The sequence below is a fragment of the Podarcis raffonei genome, chromosome 13, assembly GCF_027172205.1.
Source record: "Podarcis raffonei isolate rPodRaf1 chromosome 13, rPodRaf1.pri, whole genome shotgun sequence".
Classification (NCBI taxonomy): domain Eukaryota; kingdom Metazoa; phylum Chordata; class Lepidosauria; order Squamata; family Lacertidae; genus Podarcis; species Podarcis raffonei.
The window spans coordinates 52,749,115-52,761,435 of NC_070614.1; the positions used below are offsets into that span (position 1 = coordinate 52,749,115).

Sequence of the window (12,321 nt, forward strand, 5' to 3'; positions counted from 1 at the left end):
TTTAACAATCTGCAGCTCCCAGAATTCATTGGGAGAAGTCATGACTATTTAAAGTGGTATCATAGTGCTTTAAATATAGGGTGTGAATGTTTCCGTGGTCTGAGACTCAGGATCAGGCAACTGCCTAGTATGTTCCTATGAAAGAAGGTCAAACTGGTTTGGGCGCAGAGGGGCTGAGCTGGTAGAGGGCTCCAAGCCAACCAGAAAGCTGGCCTAGGAGACAGTTGGCACCAGTGAAATCTTTGCTGCTTTTCCAGGCCTGTAAGAACCCCTGCGAATTTGTAGTCTGATCTGTCATCACAGGAGGACAGAAGCTTGTTGAAACTGGGCATCTGGTGCCCCCTGCAGGACCATTGCTAGGACATCTTGGCCGGACAGATTCACCCACACTGTTTATCAAAGCTCTTTTTGAGATGCTTCAGTGACAAACGACCACTACCAATGTCCCCTCCCAAATCACCCCACAGGCGTTCAATCAATATGTATGTCCTGCCATCACACACAGAAAGAACCTCTTTGTCTTTATATGTGACAGCTGCATCTTTTAACAATCTTCTAATTAGGGAGATATAGTCTGGCACTTTGGAGAGGCTGAAATGTATAATTCTGAATGGGGAGTCCCCACTCCTCAAATGTTTTTGAAAGAATATATTAAGACTTTCACACTGCCAAGCAGCAAAGCCCTTATTTCATCCATTCTACCTACGTCTCCATGCCCCTTTCCCTCCCCAGTTTTGAAAAAATCATTTTCTGTAAAGGACCACACAGTTACAACCACAGTGAATGTGAATCAGAGGAAAGATTTGGGATTTTCTGTCATCTCTGTGGAGTGATTGGGTTATGCTATTCCCAGATTTGGGGACAGGCTGACCACATTCAGATGATACATTTAAAGCACTATGATTCCACTTTCAACAGTCACAACTTTGTCCCAAAGCATTCTGGGACCTGTAATTTGCTATGGTACTGAGAGTTTTCCCCCTCACAAAGCTACAATTTTCAAAGTGATTCAACAATCAATGCCCCCTGCAGGGGACTCTTGCAATTGTAGCTGGGAATGGGTATAGGGGTCTCCTAACAACTCTCAGGACCCACAACAAGCTAAAGTTCCCAGAGTTCTTTGGGGGAAGCAATGAAGCGGCATCATAATGCTTTAAATGTATGGTGTGAAAGTGGCCTACATGTTAGAGCACCAACTTTGCCCTCAAAAGATCCCAGGTTAACTCTCTCCCACTAAGACCCTGCCTTCCAGGTGCCAAAGATTCACAGTGTGATAGCGCAGTTGCCCAGTCTTATAAAGCCCACTGACCACAACCCCTTCCTTTTGATTCATGTGGGTACAAACAATACTGCCCCACACAGCCTTCAACATATAGCTAGGGACTATGAGACTCTGGGCAGGAAGCTGAAGAGCCTTGGGGCACAGGTGATCTTTTCATCACTCCTTACTGTTGAAAGTCATGGCCCAAGGAGAGAGGAAAATACTGGAAGTTAACCACTGGCTGCGTAGGTGGTGGTGTCAGGAAGGGGTTGGCTTCTTGGATCATGGTCTCCTTCCTCAAGGAAGCAAAAGATGGGCTACAGCTCACAGCAGTTGGCAAGAATGTGTTTGCTAAGAGTCTTGTGAACGTGATCAGGAGAACTTTAAACTAGATGCTGATGGGGAAGGAAACAACATTACAGACAACAGAAGAACACCTGGTACTGGGGATATAGCTTCATTAATGAAGAGGAAAGTGAGGTGGTGCTCCAGATACCTGCTAAAGGGCAAGAAACTACAAGAAGGAAGCAGCTAGAGGAAATGACTCATGGTTTCAGTTGTCTCTATGCAAATGCACAGAGTATGGGAAACAAGATGAATTGGAGCTTTTAATACAGGATGGCAAATATGGCCTGGTAGGCAACCTGGTGGGATGAGACTCATGACTGGAATGTAGGAATTGAGGGGTATAATCTGTTCAAAAGGAACAGACGAAGCAGGGAGGAAGGAGGATTATATGTAAAGGATGTGTACACTTGTGAAGAAATCCATGACCTGGAGCATGGAAGGCAGATTAAGAGTATATGGGTCAAAACTGTAGGAGAGAACAGCAACAGTGACCTTACTGTGGGTGTCTCTATAGACCACCAAGCCAAACTGAAGACTTGGATGACGCCCTCCTAGAGCAGATTACCAAACATTCTAAAAGGAGGGATACAGCACTCATGGGAGACTCAACTTCCCTGATATCTGGTGGAACTCAAACTCTGCCAAGAATGTAAGGTCCAACAAATTCCTCCATTGCCTTGCTGACAATTTCATTTCCCAGAAGGTGGAAGAAGCAACAAGGGGACCATCTGTCTTGAACCTGGTCTTCACCAACAGAGAGGAACTGATCAACGAAGTGGAAGTACTCAGAAACAGGGAAGGAAGTGGTCATGTTCTCCTGGGTTTCAAGATACAGAAGTAAGCTGAGTGTAGTCAGACATGCACTCTGGACTTTAAGAAAGCCAATTTCGAAAAGTTTAAGGAGATTCTGGGTGAGATCCCATGGTCAGAAATTCTCAAAGAGAAGGGAGTCCAAGATGGATGAGAGTTTATTAAGGGTGAAATATTGAAGGCCCAAATGCATACAGTTCCAACAAGAAAGAAAAGTGGGAGGCATCTAAAGAAACCAGTGTGGCTGTATAAGGAGCTTACAGATGAGCTGAGATTTAAGAAGGGCATGTATAAGAAATGGAAGAAAGGGGAAATCACAAAGGAGGAGTATACATGAGTAGCCAACAGTTGCAGGGTGAATGTCAGGCGGGCTAAAGCTCAGAATGAGCTCAGACTTGCAAGAGAGATTAAAAATAATAATAAAAGGTTTCTTCAGCTATGTTCAAAGCAAGAGGAGGAACAAGCAAATGGTAGGTTCCCTAAGTGGAGAAGATGGAGAAATGTGGAAAAGCAGAGCTGCTCAACACCTACTTTGCCTTTGTTTTTACCCAAAAGGAAACCAATGCCCAACCTGGTGATAACAGAATGAATGATGTAAGGCGGGAACTGCAGCCCAAGATAGGAAAAGAGGTGATAAGGGAACACATAGCTATTTTAAATTAATTCAAATCTCCAGGCCTGATGAGCTGCACCCAAGGGTATTAATGAAGCTTGCAGATGTAATCAATTCTTCGAGAACAGGGGAGGTCCCTGCAGACTGGAGACACGCAAATGTTCTCCATCTTCAAAAAGAGGGGAAAAGAAGATCCAGGTAACTATCAACTGGTGAGCTTGACTTTGATACCAGGAAAGGTCTTAGAACAGATAATTCAACGGTCTGTGAGCACTAAGAAAAGGATGCTGTGATTACTAAGAGCCAGCGTGGGTTTCTCAAAAACAAGTCATGCCAGACAAATCTCATTTCTTTTTTCCTTTTTTTGATGGCGTTACAAGCTTTGTGGATCAGGGGAATGCTGTGGACATAGTTTATCTTGACTTCAGTAAGGCTTTCAACATAGTCCACCATGATATTCTTGCGAGGAAGCTTGTAAAATGTGGGTTGTACAAGGTAACTGTTAGGTGAACTTTCTGATAGTAAGAGCTGTTTTGACTCCCTCAGGAGGTTGTGGACTCTCCTTCCTTGGAAGTTTTTAAGCAGAGGTTGGATGGCCATCTGTCATGGATGCTTTAGTTGAGATTCTTGCATTGCAGGATGTTGGACTAGATGACCCTTGGGGTACCTTCATGATTCTATGAACTGCTAGTCAGAGTAGAGAATATTGAGCCGGCTGGACCAATTGGCCTGATTCAGTCTTCATATGTTCACTTTGTGTGGGGAAATGGGATTTTAATTATTTTCATCGGAATTTGAATGTGTGTGTGAATGTACAAGAAGCACTTTTGGTTTTCCAAAGATAGGTGATTGTTTGAGGAAGCTACTTCTCTTCTCCATAATGGAAAATACTAAAAAGATAAGAACACAATAATCTTCTATTTGGGGAAAAAAAACATTACTAGAGATTGGTAGGCAATAAGAGAATAGGGTAAGGAGAATTTACATTGGCACTTGGCACTGGTCCAGTTAGCATTAAATTTTGCTGTCTTACACACACACATTGTCTTTTTTTTCTCCTTTCGGTGGCATCTGCTGTTCTAATCCTATTGTGGATGCGAATATTTCTGATTAAACTGGCCAAGGCGTTGTCTGCAAGGTTTTATCTGCAGGCAAGGCCAGCTGGCTGTTTGAGAAGGAGGGGGTTGCTTGATAGGAAGGAGCAAGGGGCAAATAGTGGTGAAAATGCTTTGCTGCTTGTTCGGGTTTTTTTCTTTTAAATGATGTGTTCTAACATTTTCAACACCCCGCTTTGCTCATCTATGAACTCCCTTAGCACCTGACACATTATTAAAGTACATGAACCCACAATACACAGTGATATCAGTTCTCTGCATAAACAATTTTAAAATGGGGGGGGGGGGAGCTGGAAACACTCATCTGAACATCTCAAATAAAACCAGGCATTTCATTAGCTGCTTTAAGACTGACAGAGTGAGTTTAAATAGGGGTGTCCGGAGTACTATCTAGTTCTGTTCTGTTAGATGAGTTTCAGTTTGTAAGGCTCGAAGATCTAGACAACATGCTTGGATCAGTCAGGGTGACTGCTTGCACTCTGGCTTTTGCCCCTCTTGGCTGATAAAAACTAGCAGGGAGGGGAGAGCTGGGCCAGGGAGGTGGTTAATGCCTCCTTGTGAGAGATGATGGTCCCTGCCTGCCTGAAAGAGGCAATGGTTAAACCACTCCTTAAGAAACCTTCCCTGGGTTTGGAAAATGGTCAGTTGCCATTCCCTGGGTTTAATTACTGGTCAGTTGCCATTCTCCCCTTCTTGGGCCAGGTTCTTCAGTGGTTGGTTGCAAACCTCATCCAGGTGCTCTTGGAGGAAACTGGTTTTCTAGATCCATTGTTCAGGCCTGGTTTTGGCACAGAAACTGCTTTGGTCGCTCTGAACGATGACTTATGTCAGGGGAGAGACAGGGGAATTGTGTCCCTCTTAATTCTCCTCAACCTCTCAGCAGCTTTCAGCATTGATCATGGTAACCTTCTGGACTGGCTGTCTGAGTTGGGGATGGGCAGCACTGCTTTGCAGCAGTTCTGGTCCTACTTGGACTGTCATTTCCAGAGAGTGATGCTTGAGGAGGGCTCTTTGACCCTGTGGAGCCTTCAGTGTGGGATTCCTCAGGGTTTAATCTTATCCCACATGCTATTTAACATCTACATGAAACTGCTGAGTGGAGTCCTCCAGAGTTTTGGAGTACGTTGCCAGAAATATTCTGCAGACACACAGCTCTGCTTCTCCTTTACATCTGCAGGTGTGGGAGTGGATGTGCTGGACTGATGTCTTGCCTCAGTAATGGACTGGAGGAGAGCCAATAAACTGAAGCTCAATCCAGACTGAGGTACTATTAGTGGGCTGTTTCCTAGGCTGGATGGATGGGAGGTGGCCTGCTCTTGAGGGGGGTTACACTCTCTCTGAAGAAGCAAGTATGCAGCTTGGGGGTCCTTCTAGATCCTTTGCTGTCATTTGATCCTCTGGTGGCACAGAATGCCTTCCATCCACTACGGCTGGTGGCCCAGCTGCACCCCTATCTGGACTGGGTTAGTCTAACTTTGTTGTCTATGCTCTGGTATCATTTAGGTTAGATTACTGCAATGTCTTCATACATAGGGTTGCCTCTGAAGATGGTTTGGAAACATCAGCTGGTGCAGAATTCAGTGACCAGGTTGCACACCAGAGCAAGGCGGTTTGAGCATATAACGTCAATCCTAACATCAATGCATATTCTCTATGCATTTTTTTAAAAACTCCCTGTAACAGCCATCTAAGAAAATGATGGACAATAAATTCAAATCAATATAATACCCATTTCCAAACAATAAACCTAATACCAAAAATCCAGTGGTGTACGTAGTAGCCGCAGTGCTAAATAACTGAAAAAGCAAATGTGTTGAACATATACATACACTCCAGCTGGACTAGTAAAATCTTGGACAGGTTACAATTCCCATTTCACAATATTTGAAGCCCAGTTACCTCCCACCTTCATCCTTTTCTTGCAGAATTCCCTCATTTGGGAACTGGGAGTGAGGCTTCAGGTTTGTACACCTGGCTAATCTGCAGGGGAGGGGAAAGGTAGTTCCATAGGTATGAGGCTAAATTGGGACCCAAATGTGATGTGTGGTTATTTGATTTCCTATTTATTACATTTATATCTCACCTTTCCTCCAAGGAACTCAAGGCTGCATACATAGTTCTCCTCCACCCCTCCATTTTATCCTTACGACAATCCTGTGAGGTAAGTTAGACTGAGAGACTGTGGCTGGCCCAAGGTCAGCTGCATGGCTGAGTGGGGATTGGAACTGTGTCTGATGCTCTAACCACTACACCACACTGGGTTTTTCCCCAGCCTGGTGTTCCTATTAGTTCATTGTGAGGTAACTGCTGTCAGTTGGCATTGAAGGTGGTCATGGTGGGGCACAGAATAAAGGCTTAGTATGCTGGGATTTATTTATTTTATGCCAGCTGTGCCCATGGCACTTTACAGTGTCCCAAGACATCAAGTCTCTGTCCAACGGAGCCTACAAAAGAAAATCCACTGTGGGGAAAATAAACAGCTGGTGAGGAGGCAGGGGATGAACAGGGAAGGAATACACAGTTGTCTCAGGGTGTCTCCAGGGTGTCAGTATCTCACAGGAGGGATTCAAGTGCATACCAGAAGTTTAGGCTTGCGTATTTTAAAGTGGACTCAAAGGCTCTCTTGACTCAGCACGGCAAATCAACTTTTAAAAAGAATTGGAACTTGTTGCAGTTTTGGAAAGTGACAGGAAAATGCATTGAAAGGCTGGGGTGCACAAACACACCAATCAGCACAAGTGCTCCTTGTCATATAACCTGTTTGCAAAGAAATAATAACAAATGGTCAGTTAAGACCAGATATCATCTAACTTGGCACGCGGGTGGCGCTGTGGGTAAAACCTCAGCGCCTAGGGCTTGCCGATCGCATGGTCGGCGGTTCGAATCCCCGCGGCGGGGTGAGCTCCCGTCTTTCGGTCCCAGCTCCTGCCCACCTAGCAGTTCGAAAGCACCCCTAAGTGCAAGTAGATAAATAGGTACTGCTTTATAGCGGGAAGGTAAACGGCGTTTCCGTGTGCTGTGCTGGTGCTGGCTCGCGTGTTTCCATGTGCTGCGCTGGTGCCGGCTCGCCAGAGCAGCTTCGTCACGCTGGCCACGTGACCCGGAAGTGTCTCTGGACAGCGCTGGCCCCCGGCCTCTTAAGTGAGATGGGTGCACAACCCTAGAGTTGGACACGACTGGCCCGTACGGGCAGGGGTACCTTTACCTTTACCTTTATCATCTAACTACAGTATAAATTTGTGCAAGCAAATCAGGATGAATATTCAATGAATATGTTTTCTGGAGATGCCTTTGGTTGCATATGCTTAGTCTTACTTGCAGGTAACTTTAGGCCAGGCTTTGCCATTGTGTCACCCTTCAGATGTTTTGAACTCCCATCAGCCCCAGCAAGCACAGGTGGCTTGTTTAGGGTATGAGATTGCAGACTGAGCAAATGTAGAGTGAAGTTACTTGCAGGCAGGGGGCTGTCTCTTTGCTGGTTAAGTAACATCTTGTGCATAGTATTTCATGTTATACCCAGAGAGGTTGGGGCTCGGTTGGAAATCTAAATAAGGACCTTGTGGGATATTGACATACACACTGCATCTGTAGAACCAGCCCTAGCGTTAGGCAGAGTGGGTCAACTGGCTCAGGTAGCTAACGATGGGATGTGTGTGGATGGACTGTGTGACTCGAAGAGAGGGAGAGATCTCCTTTAAACATGGGCTGAGTGCATTTCTGTCCCACTGAGCAACCTGCCACGTGTAGCAGGGCTTCTAGTTCACAGAACACACTATCTCCAAGGCTGACTTAAATTAAGCTGCATCCGGGTATACGCACACCATGCTGCATACCTTTTACAGCACACCCAAAGGACATCCCCACCCCACAGATTTCTGGGCACTGCTTTGAAAAGCCTGGCACCTGTCCCTCTCTCTGCCAAGCTGTGGCAAAAGTGCATGGGATCTCAGGTACCCACACAGGGTCTGTGTCCCTTTTGAGAATAGAAGACACGGCGAAGACTGTTGTGCCTTAAGAAATCGGGTTTATTCACCTATTTACACCCTCGGTCTGCTAGGAGGGGGTCCACATCTTACAGCATGGTCCACAGCAGTGCAGGCAACCTGTCCTTCACCCTCCCCAACGAACTCCCCTTTCTTCTTCCCAGAAGCCCCAAACTATCTAGTGCAGGTATGTTTCGGGCCTAATCCGGCCCACCCATTGGTTTAGTTTGTTTCTGGGGTAAAATCCTAAAAATACCTCAACAACTTCAATCCTAAAACAAGCTCAACAACTCCAACCCTAAAAAAAGCTTCAATCCTAACTCCTAACTTCAATCCTAAAAAAAAAAGCTCAACAACTTTGGTTGGCCCTTTGGTCGGCCCCCATGGCCGTTGACTTCATCAAATCTGGCCCTCTTTGAAAAGAGTTTGGACACAACTGATCTAGCGTAAGGCAGACCAGGAATCCCCTTGCAGCTTATATTCTCTCTGCATATCACAAAGAACCCCAAATCCTGGCATTTATTAATTTCTAGGGTTTACCCCAAACCTCTAATAGTACTGTGTGTGTATTCTTGGAAACTCGGATTGGGAGAGAGGAGCAACAGAGCGACTTTGGGCTGTACAAATGGACACCCAAGCAGATATGGGCTAGGGAGGGTGAGGAGCAGGATGACTTTAGGGAAGGGGTCACAGGGAGAACAACTGCTTTGAATGCAGAAGGTTGCAGGGTCAATCCCCAATGGCGACAAGCCATTTTTCAGGTAGGGCTGAGAAAGACTGGTCTGAAACTTGGGAAAACCGCTGCCACTCAGTGTGGGTACAGACACTGCTGGAAAAAAGTCAGCTTCCTATGATTGCTAGTTAAGATTGTTCCATAAACGGGAGATGAGAGACCTCAACTTCCAACTCTCATAATAATCTCTGAAAACTGAAAACACAGGTTACTGGCAGCCCAAGAATGCTTGTTGTCAGCTAAATCCTACTCAGAGTAGACCCACTGGAATTATTGTGTCTGTCCACTACAATGGGACATCTCGCATACAAGCCCATGTTTCCCACACGTTGCCAGAAAGGCTAATATGCGGAGACCTTAAATGGGGGGCGTGGAGAGAGAGACTAAGAGCAGAGCCCCCATGTTCAGGGGCAGTTTTATTTCTCAGTGCCTGCGGCTTGGGAGCTGCAAGGGGGAAAGGGCTGGTGCCTTCCTGCCCTGCCGACTTGTGAGCCTTTGGGGCCGTCCGCCCTTGGAAACGGGATACTGGGCTGACCGACTGGACCCCGGTCCCGTCCCGGGATCCGTGCACGTGCGGCCTAGTGGGCGTCTCTCCTCTTGGGCTCTGGCGGGGAGGAGGCTGGCCTGGCGAGGGAGGGGAGGAGGGAGGGGAGGGGATTAGGGCAGGCAGGCCGGCCTGGCGGGCAGCGGCAGCAGCTGGCGGCGGGCGGGCGGCGGCGGCAGGTGCGGCGGGCGATGGGGCAGAGTCGGGGGGCGCCCCCTGGCCGCGGCGGCGGCGCGTAGCCGATGGGGGCAGGCGGGGGGGCGCGAGGGGGATGGGCCTGAACGGCGTGTCCCCCCCGTTCCGCAAGCTGGGCTGCTTCTCGCCCGTCCTGTGCCAGTGCAAGGTCACCTGCAGCAACCGGACCCTCTCGCTCGTCTTCGGCTGCAAGGTAAGGAAGGATCGTGGCGCGGGTGGGAGGCGGGCATCCGAGGTCGGGAGAAGAGGCGAGACGACCCGTGCAAAGCCGGCAATCTGACTGTGACAGCCCGCTGTGCAAACGTGCAAGCGACTGGATAAGGCGCAGGGAGTTTGTTCAGGGATGCATCTTTGAGGGGGGGGGGGTGCTGGCGGTGTTGGGAAAGCTGGCCCAGCGGAATTCAGGATGTGCGCTTGAGCAAAGTGCAAGGTTGAGCGGCGTGCAAGGTTGTGTGGCCTGCTCCATCGGGGAAGGCGCGAAGGTGGGGGCGAGAAGCGACTGGCGTGCAAGCGTCTCTCTCGGGAGGGAGGCGCCTGACCTCTCCGGCGAGCGCCCAGGGGTGGGGATGGGGGCGCCTCCACACTTCTGTGGGGACATGGTTGTGGAAAGGATCGTGAGCGCCAGCCTCTAGGCCCCGCTTGCATAGTGGTGCCTGGTTCGATGAGTTTCCCATATTGTGCCTGGTCCTGATGCTGAGATTTCTGCTCCCTTCACCTCTTTTTTAAAAGATGGTGTGCAAACATGGGGTAGGGAGCTGATGACTAGACCCGGCCTCCCGCTTAGCAGGGATCCTGGAATCTGGCTCCACTTCCATTTTCTTCCCCAGAGGTTTTTCAATCACTCCTAGGGTTGAGAACTCTTGAACCCAGGGATTTGGGTGAGTGTGGGGTGACATTAGTGGTGCCCTATGTATGCTGGGGAATTGGGGCAGGGGTGGGGTAGGGTCGTGGGAGTCTTCTCGTTACAGTTTTCAGTGTGCAAGGAGGAGCTTTTGTCAGGGCAAGGAAGGGGGGATATTTTTCTGAGCTGACTTTAATCTTCACCAGCCTGAGGCTTGTCTCCTCGTAAAGTCCTGGCTGTGCTTGTGAACCTGGGGATTATGCTTTTTAATCTTCTGACACTGAGTGAAGGAGGGTTGTAATAATGCAGTGACAAGCCAAGTGGGGGGAGGAGGAGGTAAAGTGGGAAGTAAGAGGGAGGAGGGAGAAAACTTCCCAGTCACCCCTCCAGAGAATAAGCTCAGCATTTCCACCCCAAGCTTATCCCCTATTTGAGACCCAAGTGTCGCAGGAGGCAGCCCTTGCCAACCTGACACCCTCCAGATGTTTTGAACTACAACTCCTGTCAGTTTTAACCCAAACCATATGAAGGGTGCCCGTTTGGCAAAGACTGGCTTAGTAGATCTGTTCAAGAATTTCCCTGCCTTCCTCCAGAAAAATCACTACAGTGGTACCTCGGGTTACAGACGCTTCAGGTTACAGACTCTGCTAACCCAGAAATAATACCTCGGGTTAAGAACTTTGCTTCAGGATGAGAACAGAAATCGCGCGACGGCGGCGCGGCAGCAGCGGGAGGACCCATTAGCTAAAGTGGTGCTTCAGGTTAAGAACAGTTTCAGGTTAAGAACAGACCTCCGTAACGAATTAAGTACGTAACCAAAGGTACCACTGTATTGACCTCTGACAATTGGCCATGGTGGCTGAGGCTGATGGGAGTTGTAGTCTAAAACCTCAGGAGAGCACCAGGTTGGCAAAGGCTGGTCTTAGAGATCTTCTTTCTTCTTCTCTCTACACTGCACCCCTCCTTCTCAATCTTGTCTTTTGTCCCTTTTCAAAGCTTCCTTGTCAATGCTTAAAAGGAAAGATCAAAGAAGGGAGCAAAAGATGGATTGGGTGCCCCCCCTTCCAGGCGCATGGTTGTGGGAGGTTGGACGTGGCGTTGTACCAAGCATGAAACATATCAGAGAGCCCAGGTAGAAGTGGGGAGGCCTGCTGAGGATTGGGGGTAGGAGGGAGGAAGAAATATTTTGCACTCACACTCATGCAAAATTAAGAAAAATACCAACCCAAGAATCATTTGAGCCTCGTATCTCTCCTGCCCACCCGACCCACCTTGGGTTAAGAACTTAATTTGTTCTTGAGGTCTGTTCTTAACCTGAAACTGTTTTTAACCTGAAGCACCACTTTAGCTAATGGGACCTCACGCTGCCGCTGTGCTGCCGCCACGCAATTTCTGTTCTCATCCTGAAGCAAAGTTCTTAACCCGAGGTACTATTTCTGGGTTAGCAGAGTCTGTAACCTGAAGCGTCTGTAACCTGAAGCGTATGTAACCCGAGGTACCACTGTATACTTAAGGAGGCTGCTGTAATGAAGTAGTGTCTATCTGCAAAGGTAAAAACTGAAGAATCTCCAAGGATAGAAAGCTTTTCCTCCTCCTCTCATAACTTGTGGACATCCAATGAAGCTGAATGTTGGAAGATTCAAGAGAGATAAAAGAAAGTCCTTCACACAGCACGCAGTTAAACTGTGAAACTCCCTGCCACAGGAGGCAGTGATGACCATCAAGCTAGATGGCTTTAAAAGCAGATGAGACAAATTCATGGAGGAGGAGAGGGCTATCAGTGGCTTCTAACCATGACAACCACATTCTGCCTCTACTGTCAGAAATAAAAATGCCTCCGAACAGCATCGGATTTAGGGCGGTGCTGGTGGTTTCCCC

At 47.9% G+C, this 12,321-nt stretch overlaps 1 protein-coding gene across 12 annotated transcripts in view; it reads left to right on the forward strand.

Moving 5' to 3' along the window:
• The window catches only part of DLG4 (discs large MAGUK scaffold protein 4), a 131,600-nt gene that overhangs the window by 50,327 nt on the left and 68,952 nt on the right, over positions 1-12,321 (forward strand). For 2 of the 12 annotated variants that reach the window (XM_053362195.1, XM_053362201.1), the window contains exon 1: positions 9,665-9,795. The exons of 9 other annotated variants lie outside the window; for them this stretch is intronic. In XM_053362195.1, the coding sequence (XP_053218170.1) occupies positions 9,679-9,795 (117 nt within the window). In that variant the 5' untranslated portion in view covers positions 9,665-9,678. Of the gene's footprint in view, positions 1-9,664; positions 9,796-12,321 lie in introns of those variants that run through there. One more of the 12 variants, XM_053362196.1, reaches the window with a different exon arrangement.